The sequence below is a fragment of the Mesocricetus auratus genome, unplaced genomic scaffold (genome assembly GCF_017639785.1).
Source record: "Mesocricetus auratus isolate SY011 unplaced genomic scaffold, BCM_Maur_2.0 Super-Scaffold_100026, whole genome shotgun sequence".
NCBI lineage: Eukaryota > Metazoa > Chordata > Mammalia > Rodentia > Cricetidae > Mesocricetus > Mesocricetus auratus.
This window is the reverse complement of record NW_024429207.1, coordinates 17,716,233-17,740,103: the sequence shown is the minus strand read 5'-3', so window position 1 is coordinate 17,740,103 and position 23,871 is coordinate 17,716,233. Positions and strand designations below refer to the sequence as shown.

The window sequence follows — 23,871 nt, the reverse complement described above, 5'->3', positions numbered from 1 at the left end:
GTCAGGGACAGGGAAACTGCCTACACTCAGAAGCTGTTCATGGGAAATGATGTGAGCAGACACTGCAGACACTGAGGTTGACGAGCCTGACCTTCAGGGAGGCCACTGTTACAGAACAGCCTTCTCCCAGCAAAATGCCACGTGCGTTTCATTTCATCACGGCACTCCAACATTTTCCTCAACACATTTGTTCCACCACTCTTAAAAATGCCTTTAGGAGGCGGCTCTACGTAGTTACCAAGTTTAGTTTTTCACTTTAAAGTCAGGGTCGCTTGTATGCCTCCCTGTCTGGTCTCCAGGCTACGATGCCCCGTCTCAACCACTTGTCCCTCAATTTTGATTAGCTGGTCAAGGCACTTCCCTCTTTCCTTAGTGGATGATTAGTGCCAATATTCTTCTCAGGGAAATTACTCTCTGTATTCAGCATCCATTCTTGCTCGAGGTCATTTTTACTGTGATGGTTTGCAAGTTGGAATTTTTCTAGCTCCAGCAATCCTCCCACTTCTACTTATGGTGTTTTACCATAACCCAAGAAATTCCGTTTCTCACTCACTAGGGAAGAGTAACAGATCCTTATTTATTTTGCTTCCCAAATTCAGTACTGCATTTAATTTGGCATACAGATTTCTCAGACTTGGCCAAAGGAGGCTCCCTCAATGGCTTTTAGGTCCCTGTGCATTTTCCTTTCTGAGACATCACTACTTTCTGATATAACCAGCTATTTTAGGTTTATCTTGTACCTATTCTGTTCTAACCCTGGTTCCTTCTAGCCAGGAATGGTTTGAGGGATTGGGCTCTAGCTTTTCATTGCTATCAGGGTGGTGTCTTTGCTTTCAGTAGTTAAATATATACATACTTATATTTATATATAGACCTAAACATACATACATGTACAAACATCTATTGATACATTTGTTAGAAACCACAAATTCCTATTAATTAATGAATGCAACTTCAGTACATTCATGTGCATTCATGTGCTTTTAACCTTTTTCTCATTCCTTCTGATATGCCCTTCTTCTATAGGAAGAACCATAGTTCCCAAAAGTTAATATATCTATGCATTTACTCTTGTTCAACCCTGTAATGTACCTAACAAAGTTCTGATATTTTACCTATATTACATAAGCAAACTTAATAAAAAGGAGTTCAAGAATTTTTGCAATTCTTCCCCCTACTCTGCTCAAGACAGCAGCACACAGAAAAAAAATTACTTTTATACATTATCTCTATGTAGTTACTTTTTTTCTTCTACTACAGGCTATTTATGGTTTTTAACTAAGGTTAGAAAAACTGACTTTTGCATGCAGGCAAATTGGGTGACATTCAGTGCTGGGAATTGAGGGCTGGTTTGAAACTCTAGAATGTTTATTTATGTACACATGCATTTTTCTCATCATACATTTCCATTCTTTTTCCAGTTTCATCCTGGAGCCTAAAGAAGGTGGCAGAATTAAATGGACTGTAATCTCAAGGCTGAAGGGCTATGATCAGAATAATAAGGGAAGTTCAAACAAGCAGCCTATGGCAAGCAGATCCACTCAAAGACACCCTGTGCCTGCAACAAATGTAGATGTTGTCTTCAATACGGCTTCTGCCTCTGTAAGGGTGGCTTAGTGACTTGCTCATGCTGATGTGATGAGTAACATACCTGTTCTCCTCTGTAGATGACATACTCAGCATATGCCAGCCCATTGACACTTGGTCTACCAATGACCGAATGATGTCCTGGAGGAGCGTGGGCCATTTTCATGGTGCTGAATTGCAGAAAGGACTTCCCAAGGGTCACTCTACAGAAAAGCATTTGTCTAAGGAAAAATAAAACAATACTTTAAATCTAACTGTTAGGTTTATTAGCTTTTTTAAAAAGGAAAAATTCACACAATGTAAGCTAATTTAAATGCTACTCTCAAGTTTGTGTGTAGTAATGGGATAAAATTTGATATACTATTATCAGGCTTGTCAATATCTAGTTAGATCAACAGTTTACGGCAGTTTTGGAGTAGTGTAGGAATCTAACATAGAAAATACCGGGCACGAGCTGTGTCAAGCACAAAAAGATACACTAAGTAAAGTTGAGTTTTCCCATGAATGCACAGCAGAAAGGAACCAGGCGGGAACAGTACCGAGAGATTAACAATGGTGCGTGTGAGCTATGTGTGTGTGCGCGTGTGTGTGGTATGTGTGTGTGGTGTGTGTGTGTGCGCGTGTGTGGGGTATGTGTGTGTGTGTGGTGTGTGTGTGTGTGGGGTATGTGTGTGTGTGTGGTGTGTGTATGCGCTATGTGGGGTATGTGTGTGTGGTGTGTGTGTGTGGGGTATGTGTGTGTGTGGGGTGTGTGTGTGGTGCGTGTGTGTGTGCGCGTGTGTGTGTGTGTGGTGTGTGTGTATGTGTGTGTGTGTGGGGGGTATGTGTGTGTGTGTGTGTGTGTGTGTGTGTGCACATGTGGCATGCACAGAGGGAGGGACAACCTCCCATGCTGCTTTTCGCCGTCTACTGCGGGAGACAGTTTCTTCAATGCTTTTGCCTGGAATGGCTGTGTAATGGCTGACTGACTTCAGAGCCCCAGGGATTCTGAGGTAGTGCTGGGCTTATAAACACTCATGCTATGCACTTTACACAGATTATGCGGATTCTGCCTGGCAGATGCTTTTACCCCGAGACATCTCCCCAGACAAGATTAGGCTGGACTCATTATGGGTAAACAGTAATAATAAAAGTAGAATATGAACAAAAATACATAGTTTAGCTGGGCAGTGGTGGTTCATGCCTTTAATCCCAGCACGTGGAAGGCGGAGGCAGGCAAATTACTGTGAGTGTGAGGGCAGCCTGACCTACAGATTTGAGTTCTAGGACAGCCAGGGCTATACAAAGAAACCCTGTCTTGAAAAACCAAAAACAACTAGCTTAAATATATGACTGAAAATCTAATGTTGAAACTGAGGCAGATTTTAATATTGCACAGGATTAGAAAAACTGGTTGGATGGAAATTATATGCTATAGCCATTGGTTTAAAACTAGCCAGCACCTGGTTTTATAAATATAATTTAATAGACTAAAGTCATGCATTCATTTGCACAACTGTGTTTGCACTACAAGGAAGGGGATGAGCCTTTGACAAGGATACAAGGATATACACAAAACCCAAGATAATTATTGCCCAATCCTTTAACTAAGTAATACAACTAGTCCCACTGTTAAATATAAACACTGTGTAGTAATGGAGTATGATCTCTGTGTCGTGACTGAGTCCTGTCTAGCTGCTTTTTCAGCTGGATCCACTGGTGACCCTTTGGGGTAGAGGTTTGGTACCACTTGTATTTTCTTGTAGGTCTTATAGGAAAAAGAAGGCCCCATTCTACACCAGGAAGGTCTTATATGAGTATTTTGCCTAAATGTATGCACCACCATGTGAATGCTGGAGCCCAGGCAGTCTGCAAGAGCAACAAGTGTTCCTAGCTGCGCAGTCATCTCTCTGGCCCCCAAAGAGGCTTTCTCAGCTCCACCTTTAACACCAGGGCAGTAGTGTGCTGTCAGTAGAATTTGTGCATTCTCAGTCTGTTACACGACACAACACATGACAGGCCTCAGCTCCTGTTTTCTGCTTCCTGGAGCAGACCTAGTCTGCAGGGCGGACCTAGTCTGAGCACAAAGACCCAAGTGAGCAGGCGCTGGAGCTGGCTTGCTTCACACTTGTGCTATTATGCAGCGCAACAGCTAAGACGCAGAGGGATGAGCACCTGGGGGCAAATGCTGGCAAACATGACACAGGAGCCAGCAGAGAAAATTCCTTTCTTTTCTCCACTCGAGCATCGCTGTTCGGAGATACAGCAGTTTCTACTGCTTCTCTGAAGGCATCTCATGGGCTGCGCAATTAACTGCACTTGCTAATGGAGCTGTGACCAGCTTGCTCCCCATGCTCATCACTGTGTGTGCTCTGCCCCCTTCCTGCTTTCTGGGGACTGCCCTTGCCAATCAAATGCCAGCAGCATGCTTTCATTCAGGCTCCATTTTCTAAGATCCTGGCTAGCACATAGACATGTGTTAAGTTTACATTACTGTTCATTTTAGGTTTACTCTGTCTCCACAGGAGGTATGTTTTGAGATATCAGGAATTTGTTTGTAATCACAGTGCTCTTAATGGAGAAAAGTTTCCCTCTGAGCATATGGTGTCCATCTTAGAGTTGCAGATGACTAGTTTAAAAGCTAATACAACTGCAGATAAGTTTAAGGGTACTAGTTATAAGGAATTTTAAGGTATTAACTGAATCACAAGATACTTTATTTATATAACTTTCTTTTTTTTCAAGTGAAATAGTATTTAATGTAATTGTCTTAAAATGAGAGATAAAAATTAATGACACAAATGTGTGGTAAGCAAATTATCATAAATTAGAATAATTCTGTAGGCATATAAGTGTGCATGTTCACAGGGCACAGTGTGGTCTTTTGATACATGTATATGTGAAACAGGGATAGTGCTGCACATTTTTCTTTTAGCCTCAATGAGAGGAGGCAAGGTGTGGCTACTGTTGCTAGCCTTGCTTGGTTCCTCCAGTTTTGGTGCCTCTTCAACTCTGTGCCTAAGAGGAGCACCTCACTTACCTGCCCTTAGCCCATGGCCTGAGGAGATGCCAGAGGCATGGAGAAGGAGTGTGTTAAACTCTGCGCATAGAGAATTAGAAACTTCCCCTCCTTATTCCAGCAGGGGAGGCTTCCCTTGTCCATTCTTTCCTTCTCAGTCTAGCAGACACCTTGATCAAGGGCCCGATTCCCTTTAGATGCTGTCTTGTCTCCTCTCAGCGGAGTTTTAAATCCCTTGATCTCTCAGACTCTGGCCTATTTTCCTATCTTAAAGTTACTGGAGGGACTTAACTTTTTTGTCTTTTGAAAAATTAGCATTTATTAGTACTTGTTTTTTGGAGGTGCTGGTGATCTATGCCAGGGCCTTACACATTCCAGGCAAGCATTCTACTTTCTTAACCCTTACTAGTATATATAGGAAACTGAAGTATGGGAATTACAAATCCAAGGCCAACCTGGGCTAGCTCAAAGCCAGCCTGGACAATTCATATAACTTTCTAAAAACAATACATTTGAGTAGTTTAAAAAGCAATGCATGGGAGCCGGGCGGTGGTGGCACACGCCTTTAATCCCAGCACTTGGGAGGCAGAGGCAGGCGGATCTCTGTGAGTTCAAGACCAGACTAGTTCAAGAGCTAGTTCCAGGACAGCCTCCAAAGTCACAGAGAAACCCTGTCTTGAAAAACAAAAAACAAACAAACAAAAAAGTAATGTATGGCACTGCAAACTTAGCCAAAAGTCCATGGCTGGGGATTGTTGTTTTGCTCAATGGACATGGGATAAAGTTGCCACTTACATGTTTATATTCTACCTGTCTATTAGTACTGCTCTCAACCTTAGGGAAGCGTTTTGAGAAGTGAAGACTTACAACTGGTCAGAGTGCTGAAAGTGACTGGTAAGTGCTCAGTCCTAAATGGGACATCTCCATCAGCCTGCCCAAGGCTCAGGGAACATTGTGCAGAGGGATGGAACCAATGGAAGAGCAAGAGGATGGAGAGGACGTCTGTGAAATGCTGCCTTAGGACAGGATATGACCAGGGCACTCATGAAGTCACAGCAGCCATGCTCATCACCTGCACTGGATCAAGCCGGTTGATGTCCCAGCACAGATGGGAGTATGAGGCTGCATACCTAGCAGAGCTGTAGGCGGCTGAGGGCTGCTGGGAGAGGAAGTTTATTTCTCTTTGGGGTGTGGTTATGGTAGGTTACCCAACTTCGGTTTGAGCCCCACACTCATGCACATCAGTAACTCAATCAGACAGAGAGAATGACCAAACTCATGGAGACATGAGGGCGGGAGGGAACGTGAGGTGGGGGCTGGGACAAGTGGGATATGATCAGGACACAATGTATACACCTATAAAATTGCCAAAGAATAAAAATCAAAAAATGTAATAAATCCTAGTCTTTTCAATGTTTTTCATTGGTGGGGAAAGAAATACTGCTTTTCACTCACTTCAATGTTATTTTCTACAACTTCTGAATTACAAAATCTTATTTTAAGAAGCTGATATTCAGTCAGGCGATGTTGGTGCATGCATTTAACCTCAACAAACGGGAGTCAGAGGCAGAAGGGTCTCTGAGATTGAGGCCCATCTGATACACCGAGAAACCCTGTCTTGAAAAAAAAAATTCCAAAAAACAAAAACAAAAAAGCCCAAAACAACCACAAGAAAGATGATATTCTTCATTTGTTTGTTGTTAATTCCGAAGCTGTTCTGAAGTTGGACCTTCCGAGAGGAATTACTAAGCCACCTAAACAAGTCACATTACTAGCATCATCAGCACTGCAGACTCGAGTCTAGTCCCGTAACTTAAACTTGTAAGTTCAGACATGATGATGGTTAGAAAGCTTTTGTGCTATAGTAACATTCTTAGCATTTTCTAGATCTGACTCTGAAGTAAGGACTGAAGTGCAGAGTTTCACTACAACCCACTCCAAGTGTACATGTGTCTGGGTTGGACCACAGCTATCAGCACTCCAGTCATTATTACTCTTGGGCAAAGGCTGACAAGCAACTTCAACAGAAGCTGCTGAACAAATGTGTTAGTTTAGGGTGACAACCATTCTCCCCAATGCAGGACGCTTACCTGTGACAAATGTAACAGGACCGGTCTTTGTGTGTGGGGCAGCCCGTTCCTCCTCCAATCCCATATACATACTGGTTGCTTTTTGAGGAGTTTTCAGCAAAGTAAATCCCAGCTCCAAACATCCCTCCAATATATGCGTGTCGTTCATCAAACCCTTTATGAATAATTGCATTAATGAAAGGAGAACCTAAAACATAAAGGTGCAAAAGTTAGTCATTGAACACTTAGCTATATACTATTTTCATCAAACACACTAATATTAAAGCAAAGCAAAGCAAAGCAAACAAACAAACAAACAAACAACCCATGTGGCTCAAGTTGGAATTTGAGTTCAGAAGATCAGAAAGGCATTTGCGCTGCACATGCTTTTTGGAAAGCTTGTGCCAACATGCAAATCATTAGCAAACTAGGAATTATTTCAACCAAGTAAGTGGGAACACGTCATTTCAACAGGTTACTTAATCAGTCCCACATTATTGACCCCAAGTGCAGGCGACACCTGCAGTCTGCACCAGCACTCACCATGGAACAGCATGCGTTCATTGTGATGGTTGTGATTCTCCTCAGACACCTCCTTTTGTCTGTGACAGAACCGCTCCCTCAGTTTCTTGTTCACAACTTTCTGAATCTTCATAAAGGAAGAAACATTGTTACTAGTTAAATGTAAATGTCTCATTTAAAATGACAATCAGTCAATTAGTTTTCCCTTTGGTGGTGTCAACTTTGTTTTGTTGAATACATCATCTACAAGTCACCATGTGAGTGGAATTCAGTTAATATGCTAGCTTTTAGTGATATAGTTTTTACAGCTCTTGTCATTTAGCATCTCACTGCTGTTTTGTGTGTGCCCAATGAGTTGTGAAGACAGAAATCAACAATAAGCTCCTGCTTTATTTTTCTCCATCTTATTTTTGAGACAGGTCTCTCGCCGACCCTGAAGTTTACTATTGGCTAGACTAGCTGGCCAATGAGCTTCTGGGATCCTCCTGTCTCCTCTGAGTGGAGATAAGGGTGCACCCCACCACACCTAGTCTTCACATAGCTGCTGGAAATTCTAACTTGGCTCCCTCAAGTTTGTACAGAGGACACTTTATCCACTAAGCCATTTCCTCAGCCACCTCTATTTTGTACTAGACAAACAACAAAATCTTTTATGGCTTATTTGGATGTACACCAGGACAATTCTTGTGAGTTTATTAAGAAAGTACTAAGCCAATTCTCAACAATTTAATTTACCTTCATGATAGGCTCTGAAAAAGCAGGTAATGGCCACACAGTTCTTTTCTGTGACAAATGTATTCTGATCTCATCAATTACAAGTAGACAGACAATCCAGGCCTTTAATAAATGCTCCTTTCAAATGATTTAAAACAAAAAGTTACTGCTATTGTGTGTCCAAATTTGAAGATACAGGCTGGGACATCTGTGGCAGGGACACCAGCTACCGTATGACCCACGGCCTTTTATTAGGAGCTTTGTTGTTCTCAGGGTCTCAGTGTTTGTCCCAGTTTGGTTTTGAGGGTTAGACGTTACAGTGAAGCGAACAACAGCTGATTTCAGGACAATAGATGATTATTTTTGACAATTTGAAATTTTCTCCAAAATTCCTACAATGCTTTTCATTGTCTAGATTATTTTGCAATCCAATTTTACCATAAAACTTTACAAACTTACCCGAATGACATTGTATCTGTTGAAAATGCCACCAGCATTCCCACCATCTCTGTGTTCTCGAATAGTACTCTGCATCTGCAGAACAAAGGGAAATAAACAATTTCATGAGAGTCAACAATGTGTATTCCTTCTGCTATCTCCAGAACATTCCAGTTCTTCCAGCTGTCTCCCTGATGAGTCTGAATGTCATACACAGGAGTTCCCTACAAACTGATCAACAACTTTAATGAGTATTTGTGTGAGAAAATAGTCATGAATACTAATGTAAGCACTGTCTAATAAAGGTTTGGAAGATTTTTTTGTAAACACAATAGGGAAACTGAAAAGGAAATTATCACGTTAAATAGTGTATAATTACTATTTTGTTACTGATAATGAAAAGAAACTGAATAAGTCAAACTAAAATGATATTCAACTGACACTAAACTAGATAAATGCTAAAAGTAAATATTTAAAAAAATACATGCTTATTTCATTTTATCTCAATTGTCTTTGGGATCTTGATACATCAACTCAGGCAAGAGAAGCTGAGCGTGTTTCACAATTAAACAGAATACTTTCTCCTGACCACTGCTAATCACTTCACTCTCAAATTTAAAATAATTATGATGGGAAAGAACATGTTTTAAAGACTTAAGTGAGGTGCCAGGTTTCAAGCCAGCATCACAGAAACACCTGAGTCTCTGACAACTGATGTAGACTGAGCTCAACTGATGTGGACGTTACTTAGGGGACGTCCAGCATGCATCCTACATGATCAAAACTTACTACGGGACAATGGGAGAATAAGGCACCAGAAGACACTCTGTCTTCCTAATGAGAACTGAAATATTACTACAGGGCATGGCAGTCCTGTATTCCCTAACGTGACTTCCTAGCACTGAATGGAGATATCATGGGCACTAATTAAAAAACAAGTAACACTAATTAAAAAAAACGAAACAAAGCAAACAAGAACAGAAAGCCCTTAACTGCAGGCAAACTTGTTTCTACTTGGGTGTTTGTATAATAATGGAATGAGGCAGCTTACTCACAATGATGGAGTTAGATGTTGCATCAGGGGCAGGAACTACAAGTTACCAGCATAGGAAATTTCTATGCCAACTTTCTACAAGGAGGTTCACTTCACAAGTAATTTTAATACAGTGTTGGAAAGAACTGTGACTTTGGAGATTAACTGTGAGAGAATCTTCTGTAGTCATGTAATCAACTTTAGAAGAACATGTGATAATCAGATACGTTACTAAAGAAACACAATAACAACATTAAAAAAAATAAAGATCAGAAGGTATTTTCTGTCTATGAGGCAAGATTCTTGCTTCTTATCAATCTTAGGTGTATCTTACTGTATGAAAATGTTCTAAAAGCATTATTACTTGCATGACTTAAAACTTACAAAATTTCCAGAATAAAAATATAAAGCTATCCTACATATAGACTTGTGATATGAAAGCAATGTGCATAGTTTTAGTCTACAACCATATTAAATGCTTCCTGGGGACTGAGAATGAGCAACAGCCAGTGACCCTAGGACAGAATAAGATGAGTGTAAGTCTCCTGGAAAAACAGTCTTAACAGAATTTGGGAAAATAGAAACTTTTTGATGCCTGTTACCTCTTCCTCTACTGACTGATACTCTTTATCTTCTGGAGCAAGATCTAGCAAAATAGTTCCCTGATTCACGCAGTGAAAAGTCAAATATGGATTGGTTCCTGCAGAAGAAAAACAAAAACTTATAAAGTGTAAGACCACATCACCCCAGTTCCACTAAGTTTATGGAAACTTGGTTATAAATAACTGACAGTTTGGAACAGCCTAAACTTTCCAATCTCTACCTCAAACATACAGTCTGTTAAGCAAATAGACCAGAGGCACAGGAGGAAATGAGGTGTTAAGGGACCTTATGCACTCCCATGATCTACACAGCAGGGCTCAATACCTGCTGAATGGAACTCAACTCAACACAGTTGATAATATGTATACACAAAAGAGAAACACGCACTGGATTACACTGGAGTGAGTTCTAAAACAAAGAGTTGTCCTTGAACACTCCTAGGAGGGCTTGAAATGGTCAGTGACATAACTTATCTGCTAATTTAATAGAGCTGCCTAAAACACATGTTAAAAACAAGAGTCAACTTCAAAACTGTCTACATTCTGGTTGAATGCAGTTCTTGAAACTTTTATCAGCTCCATAGACATACTATTTGTTTCCTTGTCTTTACTTTCTCTCCTATATGAAAATGCTTCTAATGAAGAGAAGCAAAGCAAACACAGAAGAGAAGAAGCCTGGAATAAGGGAAAGGACGATGGAAATGGAAGAGTTGTGGTCCCGAGGGCAGAAGCGCTCCAAATGCGGCAAGGTTGGTTAGGCTATGAAAAGCCGTGTGCCAGGGTCTCATTTCATCCAGACAGCACAGGCTGCTACCGAAGGAGGACCACAGACTCACGTTGGGGGTCCCAGTTGGTGGCCCACAAGGCACGAGGAGGTAAAGGTGCAGGTAGTAGATAAACTGCCCGTGGCTGAGGTCCAGGACAGGGAATGGTGGCTTGAGTTAGGTGACAGATGTGAGAGAAAATTCAGGACGTAAGTGTAGGAAGAGGGGTGATCTCAGGCTTTCCCAGTTGGTAAGTGATTAGCTGAGCTGAGGAAGGCAGGGGTGCTATACTTGATATTTCTTCACTAAGTCCTAAATATATATTAAAAACACTCATACATGTGATATTTATATGCATAAAATATTGTACGTTATAACATATGCTTTATATATCATTTACATAAATTCATATCAATATACCTTTTACATATGAAATATATAATATATAAATATAAAAAATGTATTTTTCAAATAGCTTACCTTGTTGTCCACCTAGAAGTCTTTCAACGCCCTTGATTAACTTGTGGCGGTGTCCATATGCATTGATGCCTATTTCTTTCAATTCTTCATGACCCATATCAGCCAACACATCTAATGTAATCTGAAAAGTGAAAGCAATTACATGTTAAATATGTAACAGCTCCTTGGAGGAGAAAAGCTTTTGCACCTGTCTATAGCGCTATGATTACCACACAATTTTAAAGAATCTGTTTCCTTTTATAAACATGACCTTCAAGTTGCCTAAGAAGACTGGCAGTCTCTAGCTCAGTAGAAACACTTCCCAATTTGCTTCAGGCAGATGGAGAGTTAAGACGGGAGACCCAGAGTGATGGGAAGACAGATGATCCCTGCCATATTTCTTTCTGATTGCAATTCTACAGTCTTTTGTTTGTCTTCAGATAGATACATCAGCAGCTTGAAAATGGGAAGACCCCAAATTCAGTATCTTGTGGGTGGGAGAAATGAATAGCAGAGGGGAGGGAGAAGCATTTTAATTAATCATGTGTGGCAAAAGTAAGCCAACTTCAGATAAGAAAAATCCAAGTGCCAGGAAGTAAGCAAGGCGGGAGCCAGTAGTCTCAGGAGGTAGTTAAGACTTAACGCTTAAATTTAGATCCCAGGAAATTTTATAAAGAAGAACATCAGAAATTCCAGTCTGGAGAAAAGAAGAGAGAGATTTCAGTTCATAAACTGTCAGGTTATCAATCCCTGCTGCCTAACACATTCGTTGTTTGGACAAAGCCTGTGAGTGCTGGTGACTCTTTTCCTCACCTTTGTGGGTTACAGAAATTGTGACTCTACCTCCACCCAGAGGCAAAGTGTTGAAATGACCTGTGGCCAGTACGGCACTGGTGGCTTTCCAGGAGAGAAAAGGCCCTGGGATAAACACTGGCTTTTCCTCTTAATTTTTTCCTTTCTTTGGAGACCTGAAATATCCTTTTATAGACATTCTTTCTGTAACTCATACAAATTTTTAAAAATATAAGTATTGGGGCTGGAGGGATGGCTCAGAAGTTAAGATAAGAGCACAGGCTGCTCTTCCTGGGATCCTGAGTTTAATTCCCAGCAACCACAGAGTGGCTCACAACCATCTGTAATGAGATCTAGTACCCTCTTCTGGAGTGTAGGCAGAACACTGCATACACAGTAAATAAATTGTGTGTGTGTGTGTGTATGTGTGTGTGTATGTGTGTGTGTGTAACGTTCTCAATCCTTACACTTAAACCAAGATAAATATGGCGATCATGATTCAGAATGAAGCTATGTAGTTGTTCATTTGGCTATAGTGGAGGATGTGTTCAAACAGCTTCCAAGACCCCTCGCTGTTTACAATGTTCTCACAGGATCTCTCTAGCGCAGAAGATGAAGACCCGTATGATGCCTTAACAAAGTGGGATTTAAAAGTTGACAAAATAGAATCTCACTAGGAATTTTAAGCATTTACACATGTAGGTGTGCTTAACTGACTGACTGGCAAGAGAAGTGATAGGCTAAATGCCTCATAACCTACCTTTACAGTCAGAGAAAAACAGCCCAAGTTGGTTAGTTAGTTAGTTCAATTCTATTTCAACTGTTTGAGTCATTAAAAATACTAAGGATGAACTGTAATACTTGTAAATTTTATTTAACTAAAGAAAAAAATCTTACTATAAGTCATGTAAAATTTAAAAACAAACAAAAAAAACCACTTTCCAGATACTTTTTTCACTAAACCCCAGATTATCTCCTAACTTGCTATGTAGCCCAGGTTAGCCTCAACCTTATGATCTTCCTGCTTCATCCTCCCAACTGCTCACTATAGGAGTGTGCCATCTACCTGTACTAACCCAGGGTATTTAATAAAGACTGACCACATGTTCACAAAGAATAAAGACCAGTGCAAGAACCTGTGAAGAACATTCTAACAAGGTCATTGATTACAGAGGGTTTATTATTTGTAGAGACTGATAGCTGGGAAGGGAGAGTCTATGATAAATTGCCTAGGCCTTAAAAAGATAAGACAGCTTATACAAGAATGCTTGCTGTGGGTCGAGTTGAGACCTCAAAAAGATAGACCCTTCTACCTGCAAGGGACAAATTCTAAACATGCTAACACTTACTTCTTGGAGAAAGCTGTCTCTAGATGCTTAAGTGAAGGATCTTGAGACTAGGAGTCACCCAAGAGGACCCAAATATAAAGGAAATGTCCCAGTAAGAGGCACATAAGTCAAGGAGACAGGAAAGGCAGGGAGCAGACTATTCTAGAATTGCTGCAGGGGGTGCACCTCAACAATCTGATTTCCTGTTAGGCTACCAAGCCCACGGTCACCTGCTATGTAACTCTACAAACTCAGTACACACACTGTAAAGAAGAGACTTTTGAGCACGGGGCAGATTGTGACACAAGTCACAAAGGATCTGACGAGGTCCATGAAGCTAGTTAAGAAGATAGGAACAGCTATATTCTAGCACACGAGTTATCTTCCCCGTCAGAAAGGCTGCTGTGGTGTAAGGAGGCAACTCCACACCTGGGAGAATGACATACTGGGCTCTAAGTGCCTCTCCTGTTCTGAGGTTCCACGTCCAGCAATAACACTAAACTCAGTTTACCACGGAGCACAGTAGTTAAAAACTCACTATCCTTGACAACACAGTCCAGCAAACAGAGTTCTCACTAGTAAACACAATGAGGTGAGGACATAAATGCCAGTGTCTTTTGGAAACAAAACCTCAGACAACATAAAAATACCATTGAGGAAGTTTTAGTTCACCAAGTGCTCTCCCATCAGGCTGTACTCTCTCTCGCCTCTCACAGACATGACAATGCACTGAGCAAGACTGCCCACAGAGAGGAAGAAAGCTCTCTAAGCTGCCAGGTAATGTTGGAGAGAGGCTAGAGTGCTGGGCTCCCTGGCTTCTCCAGCTAACAAACATGGTAAAAAACATATCAAAAAGAAATAGATTAGGCGTGGGGCAGATTGAGGAATACCATTAAGTCACAAAATGAAGAGAATACATAATACAGGAAACAAACAGTTGCAAAGTTCAAAACAAAAAACCAATGTGTGGTAATAAACAACTCAACAGCTGCAAAAGTACACAAGAGTTTACCTGTTCTGTTTCAAAGATATCCCGAAGGTGTTCAAGGCCAAGGCTTTTAAGGAACTGGCTGATATTCATGTCAAGACCCGCAACTAAAACAGAAACAGTAAAGTCTCTTAGAATTTTCTAATTCTATGGAAGGTTTCAGTATCTATGTATTTCTCTTATGCTTATTTATCTATTTATTTATTGATTGACAGCATTTCTCTATTTAACAGCCTGGCTGTCCTGGAACCCACTCTGTAGACCAGGTTGGTCTGGAACTCACAGAGACCCACTTGCCTCTGCCTCCCAAGTGCTGGGATCAAAGGTGTGCGCTACCACCACCTGGCATGACCCTGTATCTTGACCCTTGCCTATACAGATGATTTCACATGTCATAAAATAATGCCAAATACATATTTAACTTAAGCACTTCAGGTTATTCCGAATTTTACCTTTGGCACAGCAATAGAATAGTACTTATATTAATACTAATATACATAAAATATAGAATTAAAATACAGGTTTACACATTATAAGATATATAATAAATATTAACTTTAATATAACAGTATTATTTTATACAATTTAAAAGATCTTATTATTTTTAATTATGTGTATGTTTATGTTGAGTCCAGGTGTCCTTGAAAGCCAGAAGAACATACTGGATTCCTTGGCAGTATAGTGAAGGGGGTTGTCAGCTACCTAGTGTGGGTGCTGGGAACTAAACCAGGTCCTCTGGAAGATTAGTCCCTAAGCTCCAGCCATATTTGATAGAATACTTTTAATGAATTAAAAAAAAGAAAATCAAAAGTAGTAGCTATTGTTTTGATTTGTTTATTTCTCTGTGTGTATAGTATATGTGTATGTACATGTTTGTGTCTGTAGAGGACAGACATCAATATTGAGTGTCTTCTTCATCGTCCGTCCGTCCATCCTCTAGAGAGTCTCTTACTAACCCTGGAGCTCACATGCTCAGCTAGGCTGGCTGGCCAGCAAGTCCCAGGAGACCTCCTGTCTTTGCCTCTTCAACACTGGGACTACTGGGACGCTGTATCCAGTTTTTGACATAGATGTTGGTTATTCAAAGTCAAGTCCTCATTTCCTTTCTCTTCCCTTTCCTCTCATACTCCACCCCCACCTTTGTTTGATAGTCCAGCATGTCCCTGGACTCATGAAGGTTTAGAGAAGCCATCTAAAGTTTTTAATAACTAAAAGAAAAAAGTAACTGAATCACTAAAAGAGCCAAGAAGAATTTCCAGGGCTATCTCCACCCACCTTCTCCTTCTTTCCTCTCTGCGCCGGCAGCGCCATCCCCTGCATTGGAGGCCCCTCCGACAGCCAGCTCCGCCAAAGGGCCAGTGAGGTTATCTATGCTGCTGGCAGCGGAGAGGCAGGAGGGGGTGGACGCTGGTGAGATCAGAGAGGCACTAACCACAGTTGCCTGAGGTTTAAAGCAGGTAGGTAAGGCCTCTGGGGGCATGGCATCGATCAGCAAAGCTCGGATATCATCAGCCTAAAAATAATAATTAAAGAAAACACAGAAACATTATAAATGTTAAACATGTTAAGTTCTTCAATAAGCACCAAACATTTTGTGATTGTTTTTTAAAGCTTCCTAGGCACTTTTGGCTAGAGGCATCAAGTGTTGAGTGGTGGCTTGAAGGAGAACTGCAAGTTAGGCAACTGGTATTGAGAGCTAAGTGGGCTGATTACACATGAGATAGCACAGAAGTCCAAAAGAAGCTTGGGGCACATGTGACTTTGGCTAAGATTTCCAGGAAGAATGCCAACTCTGTCAAGTGAACTGTCAGCTGAGCATTAGAAGGTAATGAAAATACCGTAGCTGAGGGAAGGACATACCGTTGCCAGATCTAGAGGTGTCTGACCTTCTTGGTTCTTCATGGTTGGGTCTGCGCCATGAGCTAGGAGTAGGGCACACAGCTGCGTCCTTCCTTTCTGGGCAGCTTCGTGAAGCGGAGTAAAGGCCCACTTATCCGTTGCGTTTACACATGTGTTGTATTTTATCAGTAACGCTGCTATGTCAACATGCTAAGGAAATCAAAAGCACACAGAGGTTGAAGAAGGAAACCACCCAGTAGAGTTCCATCAAGTATCCTTGTTTCTGTTTAATAATTCCTTCCAGGCCTGTGTTCTCATCCTTAACAGAAGCTTCTTCTTAAAAACATGTAAACACTGTGTCTGGGACTTGTCTCCCCACAACTATTCTTTTGCCCTTCTAACTATATTTACTTTTATTTTGTAAGCCTGGGTCTCATGTAACTCAGGCTGGCCTCAAACTAGTTATTCCAAAAGTAAAGATCAGGCAATTCCTAAGAAAGGGTTCCACTGCTGTTAATACGGGGGTGGAGGGGTGGGTCACACAGCGAAACTAGCGTTCTTCTGAGATCAGTTAGCTTATTATGTTTTAAAATTCTTTGGGGATTAAGAGAACATTATAAAAGTAATTTCGTAATTTATGTTCAGACTTGTAACATGGAAGCTATCTATGAGTCTATCAAAATCACTTCAAACAAAACAAAACCCCAATTGTCTTCTTTATTCAAAAGATGTGTTGGAAAGCACTTCTGTTCAGTCAATCCAAAAACATGGGATAATTTAAAACTTCCTCAAATGATTCTATAAGTTACTGAAACCATGCTTCCTGTATTTTATTAAAAGAATACTGCAATTTGGTAGACTAATTTGCCTAGACGTCCAAAATTATATAGTCCAAGAAAAGTTAGTTTTCAAGTATGTGGGTGTACAAATGAGCTGTATATTCAGTAAGTACTGTTAAACACCCTATTGAATTTACAGTGTGTGTTTAGGGAAACCAATTACCTGCTTGCTAAACTGGCTGACAAAGAAGAGGAAGGACTGTTACCCAAGTAGAGTTGAAAAACAATTCTTAGGCTTTTCAATTCTTTTTAGGTAGCTATACCACTAGGGCAACAGCAACTGAAAACGAGGGCTAAATGCAGATGCAAAGAGCAAACTGAGCTCAACCCCAGGATTTGATAATGCAGTGTAACAGCAAAAAACCAGTAGGAAAAACCAGTAGGAAAAGGAAAGCAAGGCTGTGGTTTGTATGAAAATGACCATGGGAGCCATTACACTACATCACCTAAGAGCCTGGTGTACAGGAACGGCTATCTGGGAATTTCACAGCCAAGAGGGACATGTGTGACAGCAGACAAACATGGAAACATTCTTCTTGTCTGACTTATTTCTATTGTGAAGTAGCAGGCCTGAGCATCTCGGTTACCACTAGTTCTGACAATGGCATGAAGGAACTGCAGTGCCGTCCTCTTCCTGGTGAAAACAGTTACATGACCGGAAAGATGGCTCTGCACATTTACCTGGGGGTTTACTCCTTCAGCTGAATGCTATTAAACTGTGTGCAAATTGCTTAACCACTTCGCTTGACACTTTCAGGATTCTAGAGATAAATGTAATTAATTACCAAAATATCTAAACTCCATCTGGGGTAGAGGTAAGATTTATTTATGACCCATTCCATACCAATTACTGTGTTAGGTAATATGCAAAGAGAGAGAACTTTCAAAAGTATGGGTATTCATCAAAAAGTAGTTACATTGGAAGACGATGTAACTTACATAGATGGTTAAAATGCACTTAACCTTGCTGCTGGTAGAAACCCGCTTCTTACCATGTAGTGCACATTTAGTAAACTATTAAACGCCAGGAAAGGCTTCTAGATGTTCACTGAAACATGCTCACCCCATAAGATGCTGCATTGTGAAGTGGGATTAAACCTCCTTTGTCCTGGGCATTAACATCTGCTCCATGCTCTAGAAGGTATTCGGCTACTTCCAGGTTATTGTAGCCTGCTGTTAGAGTAAAAAGGGACATGTCAGGTCTAGAGAAATAAATACAATTCATACACACATACAAATAAAGTCCAGAAAAATTTAAGATTAATTTTTTTCTTTAAGGCTAATACTATCTTCATAAAATTGAGTCTTTACTAAAGTGTACAACACAAGCCAGTCTCTTTCACAGGCACTGCAGACACCAAGCATGAGTTTGGAGGCCTCAGGACAATCTGCAGGAGTTGATTCTCAGTTCATCCCGTGAGTTTCGGGAATTGAACTTGGGGCGTGAAGTTTGGTGGCATGCACCTTTACTTGCTGGGGAATCTTACCAATCCTCTTGCACCTTGCAAGCCACGTGGTTAAGCACCTGGCGAACAGTTTAGTAGTGTTTAACTGAACATTCAAAAGGACACTGAATGATGCACCGTGACGCTTACCTGCTAGGTGCAGAGGAGTTGAGTTTCTCCCCTGGGTGTCTCTGCAGTTGATATTCTCTGGAGTACAAAGCTTCTGCACTCTGGCCAGGCAGCCCTTCTTGGCAGCATCCAACAGGGCGGCATCCCCCCTCAGTAAGTCCTGAATATCTGTGTCTCCTTCTTTGACCAGATCTAGGGGTGTATTTCCATCTCTGTTCTTCTTAGTTGGATCTGCTCCATGCTGTAAGACAAAAACCGAATGGTGCCTGTGTTTTTGCAAGTGGGTAGGTAGCATATACATTACTTAATTTGCTATCTATGCCTTCACTTATCAGGAAAGAAATCTATTCTACATGCACTTTGAAAACAGGAATCTAAATTCTGCTTTAATTCGTAGCCACTTAGAAAAATGATTCAAAATCTTGCTGACCACTAATTAAAGCCTCAGGGTCAATGGTGATAGCGAAGCTGAGAGGATACTGAGCCATCTTTGTTCTTTTGCGACAAACTGTTCCTGAGGCTTGAAGTTACCTTTGAAATCTTTTTTTTTGTAATGATATAGATGTTAATTTCAGCCAGGATTAATTGCAGCACGTGTGTGCGCGCGCACACACACACACACACACACAGTTTTAGTGATAAAACTAGGACCTTACACTTCGTAGGCAAGCACCCCACTAGCCCCAACTCAAATTGTGTAAAGATATTTAGGCAGCATCATAAGAAAAAAAGGAAGACATACAGGTAGGAAAAAAACCCCTGAATTCCAAATGGCATCAGTTAAAAAAAAGTCTCATAGTTTTAAAAGTACCTACACCCATAGGCCAAAAACTTTTACTATAGCCCTGATACAGATGCTGTCGACCTATTGTGAGAATTAAGGATAATGTAAGTAGCTAGGTGTGGTGACATATCTTTAATTTCAGCATTTGGGGGGCAGAGGCAGGCAGATCTCTATGTGTTCTAGGCCAGCTAGGGCTACAGAATGAGATTTTATCTTATACAAACAAACCCTGACATTCAAGTTAGACAATGAATTAATAATGACTTATCAGTGATTTGCTTTTTAAACTAACTAGTGGTAATATTTGCCATATACATTTATGATACTATATCAAATAAAAATGTAAATTGTATTCACATGTAACAAGAACCACTTTTCTCTGGTTAAGATGGGAAACCACACAGATAGATGTCTTGTATGGCATACATGTGTATGTGATATTTAACAAGTAATGATTTAACAGTATCATTAGCTATGATGATAGCAACAGTAACTGCATCACATACAGCACGAGTGAAAAGGTTCCTTAGGTCATTTTTTTTCTAATATTGACACTACATTAGATAAGCCATGCAAATTAAACCAGTTCTCCCCCAACCTTCTTTAATGAAATGACCTCCATTGAATCTACTCAGAAAGACCTGCCAGGCACTAGTCCAAGCTATGTGAGTAGGATGACATCACCTGGAAATGGATGGTATTCTCAGCACTTGTTTTCAATAGATCATAATACTCTAATTTCAAGCAATAACTAAAGCCAGGCAGCTGTTTCATATCTACATACTTTTAGAAGGAGCTTGCAGATTTCATATTTTCCCTTGGCTGCTGCTTCATGGAGAGGGGTAAATTTCCACAAGTCCGCCACATTGACAGAAGCCCCATGCCTCACCAAGAGCTCAGCTACCTCGTAGTGTCCATAGGAACAGGCATTGTGAAGGGGAACCAAACCACTAAACAAAAGAAGAGTCACAAGACAGGTCAGATCTTGCAGCTAAATTACCTTACAATAAATGCTCTTTTGTTGTATGTGGTGGCACATGCTTTAGTACTTGGGAGGTAAAGGCAGGAGTTCAAGGCTATCCTCAGCTACAGAGGGGTTTTCAACCCAGCACGGGCTACATGAGACTCTACCTCAAAACCGCCTCCTCTTCACACCCTTCTATGGGATTGGGTATCCTGAACATCCCCTTGAGAAGAACACTTCCTCTTTGGTCTCTTAGAAACAGGCTCCCATTTCTAGGCAAGGACTAACACTTTTTATTTACTGGTGGGTATGTGTGCCAGGGCACATGTGGAGGTCAGAGGACAAGGCTGAGTCAGCTCTCTCCCTTCTCCTGTATGCATGGTCTAGGGTTTGAACTCAGGCCAGCAGGCTTGTACAGTAGGTGTCTTTGCCTGCTAAGCCATCTCACCAATTCAAACATTCCAATATAAAGTCATCTTATTCCACAACAACCATTAGTCTTGAAATACTTGTAGATATATATACTCAATCACAATACTTTTTTTTTGGTAGTGCTTGGATTAAAATCCAGGGTTTCATGCATGCTAGGGGTACTCTACCACTGAGCCACACTCACAGCCTTTTCTATTGTAAGAAAGGTATTCTTGAACTCATTCTATGCACCAAGCAGGCACTGAGTTCAAATCCTACTGCTTCAGCCTCCCAAGCAGCTGGGACACCAGGCCTGTTTCAATTCTTACTTCCATCCTAGCATTGTAAAGGTCTGTATACTACCAAGTATTAGTACAAATACTAACCAATCTGCTTTTTTAAAATCATCTCTCAGATTTTCTTTGATTTGGATTTTACTAATGAAAATTCGTGGCTTATTTAGATGATACACAATATACAATAATATGCAATACATAATGTAAATATAATCTAATATTGTAATACAGACACTTATTCAGTTGGCAGGTTTTACCATTTGTTTTAGCTATTTTTTAATTTGTAACAATTCAATAGTGTTTTCTCTGCACAATTTAAATGTTGTGGTACCAAGCAATGAAAACTCGAACTCTAAGTGATTTCAGAAGGGAATCTGCATTGGGCATGTTGGTGCATGCCTTAATCCCAGCACTTAGGAGGCAGAGGCAGAGGCAGAAGATCTCTGTGAGTTTGTGCTCATCCTGGTCTGCACCTAGCAAATTTCAGGACATCCAGACTACAGAGAGACCTTTGTCTCAATCAAACCAAACTCTACCTCTTCCCACCCTAAAAAAAGAAAATTCACCAAGGGAAAAAGGTTCTCCCATTATAAATTCTACTCAGCTAAGAGAACCTAGCACCCTCACCTCCTCAGGAAACTCTTTCAGATGACAATGTTTTCACAGAAAGCAGGTGACGTTCTACAAAGCGGCACAAAAAGGTACCCTCTCTCAAGTCAGTGCACTGAAGGGTCAGCTTAAGTTGATGTAGGACACAGTAAAACAAGATACCCAGGCCTGTTCTAGCTAGAAATTAGTGTCATCCAAAATGATGGTTTTGTGATGAAATACGTGGGTAGTAAAACAGAGTCAGAACATGCGCTGCTCTCCTATGCACTACAGTATTCTGAAACAACCAGTGACACAGTTCTCAAATTGTCACGTATAGTGCACAACTTTAGGAAGATAAACGCAAGTCATGCAATCTCATTTATAGCTCTGTGTTAAGCAAGGGCATAGGACAGGATTGGCTTACCTGAGCAGGTGCAAATTAACTCAGAATACAGAAATTCATTTTAGTTAAAATACTCTTTTCACATTTCTAAGTAAAAGTTTTACCTGATTTGTCAAATAATTCATCTAATATAAAAATACAGACAATTTAAACAATATTGTATTAATGTTGGTGATTCTGGGATGGACTACATTCTTTTTGGAAGAAATCATCTATTTTTAATAGCAAAAAATATAACGAGAGGATGAACATAAATTACAATTACATAAGCATGCAAAGGATGCACCAGATCAGAAGACATCTCATATGTCCTGCTGGGTGAGACCAGGTGAAGGTCAAAGCAGACTACAGAACGGCTTCCTCACCTATCTACCGCACAGTGCAAATTCAGTCTATCTACCACACAGTGCCGATTCCGTCTATCTACCGCGCAGTGCCAATTCCGTCTATCTACCGTGCAGTGCCAATTCCATCTATCTACCGCGCAGTGCAAATTCCGTCTATCTACCGCGCAGTGCCAATTCCATCTATCTACCGCGCAGTGCAAATTCCGTCTATCTACCGCGCAGTGTAAATTCAGAGGTGCTAAATGACAAGAGCTCACAATCCAAGTGATTCACAATTGGTGTACATAACAAAGGACAGAGCTGGGGAATTACAGGCAAACAGCTCATTTTGCATCTCTAGGGGGTGGGATGAGAGAATCTTCATTTTCTATACTGTTTAAATTATGATTTAAATGAAACAATTATATTGTTTTAATGGGGAAAGCACCTATAACACCAAAACACATAACATTTAAAAAAGGAGTAGCTGTCATTTGTAAATTATCTTGTTCTAAAGAAAGCAGTTATGTAAAACTTTTACACCAATATATATATATATATATGTATATATATATATATATATATAGATAGATAGATAGATAAAGTATGAAGAGAAGGCAGCCCAAAGACTTGGATTTGAACACACACATACCCTTTGTCTTTGGCATGGACATCAGCTCCATGGTGCAGAAGGTACTCCACAACAGACACACGGTTATAGCCTGCAGCAAAGTGCAGGGGTGTAGAATGCCGGCCCTCCAGATCTCTGCAATTCACATTCTGTGGGCTGCACAGTTGCTTTTGTGATGTACACAGACATAGAGACAGAAACAAAACCATTAACAATCATTCACAGATTTTGCTCTAAAATTGTATGGTATTTTAGATCACTATAATCATATAATAAATATAATAATTGAAATGTTAAAAGTCAGCATCATAGCCAGACATGGTGAGGCTGGGGAGGATGAGGCAGGAGGATCTCCAATTTGGGGACCAGGGTAGGTTACACAGTGAGTTTGAGGACAGTCTGGGCCAAATACTGTTTCAAAAAACTACAAAGGAGAATCCACTCTGTTTGTTGGTACAGTGACCAGAAATACTTAATATGTATGCAGAGGAATTTAATCTTTGTCAGCATGTCCTAACCCAACCCCTAACCCAAAAGAAAGCCCACAAGGGGAGCACATGAAACCTCTTATCTGTGTCTATCTCCCCTCCCCAAGATTCCTCATCACACACGGACTCTTATGGCACACTGCCCAAATCAACTTGAGTTGAACAAGGAACTAAAGAAACTAAAGAGAGTTCCTGACTCCTTGAAGGTGGGTCAAGAGAAACTGGCTTTTTGGTACTATATACGTTCTTGATTCTTTTCATTTCTGGTTGAATGTCAAAGCAATTGTATGTCCTGTTTTTCAAATTTTAATATGCTTTATATAGTGAACAGACTTTTTCTTTCCTTCTCCCTCTAATTCTCCCCACTACCCCCCAGAGAAGAGGTAGAATATCACTCTTATAGTGCAGGCTATCCCAGAACTAACAGAAAC

At 40.6% G+C, this 23,871-nt stretch overlaps 1 protein-coding gene across 1 annotated transcript in view; it reads right to left on the bottom strand.

Moving 5' to 3' along the window:
* The window catches only part of Tnks (tankyrase), a 139,463-nt gene that overhangs the window by 5,797 nt on the left and 109,795 nt on the right, over window positions 1-23,871 (bottom strand). Inside the window, exons 14-26 of the mRNA XM_040731958.1 lie at window positions 22,974-23,119; window positions 20,115-20,280; window positions 18,568-18,787; window positions 18,036-18,145; window positions 16,155-16,343; window positions 15,570-15,807; window positions 14,319-14,401; window positions 11,208-11,328; window positions 9,964-10,061; window positions 8,350-8,424; window positions 7,198-7,303; window positions 6,676-6,862; window positions 1,652-1,808 (exon numbers count right to left, since the gene is read on the bottom strand). Of these exons, the coding sequence (XP_040587892.1) occupies window positions 1,652-1,808; window positions 6,676-6,862; window positions 7,198-7,303; window positions 8,350-8,424; window positions 9,964-10,061; window positions 11,208-11,328; window positions 14,319-14,401; window positions 15,570-15,807; window positions 16,155-16,343; window positions 18,036-18,145; window positions 18,568-18,787; window positions 20,115-20,280; window positions 22,974-23,119 (1,896 nt within the window). The remainder of the gene's footprint in view (window positions 1-1,651; window positions 1,809-6,675; window positions 6,863-7,197; window positions 7,304-8,349; window positions 8,425-9,963; window positions 10,062-11,207; window positions 11,329-14,318; window positions 14,402-15,569; window positions 15,808-16,154; window positions 16,344-18,035; window positions 18,146-18,567; window positions 18,788-20,114; window positions 20,281-22,973; window positions 23,120-23,871) is intronic.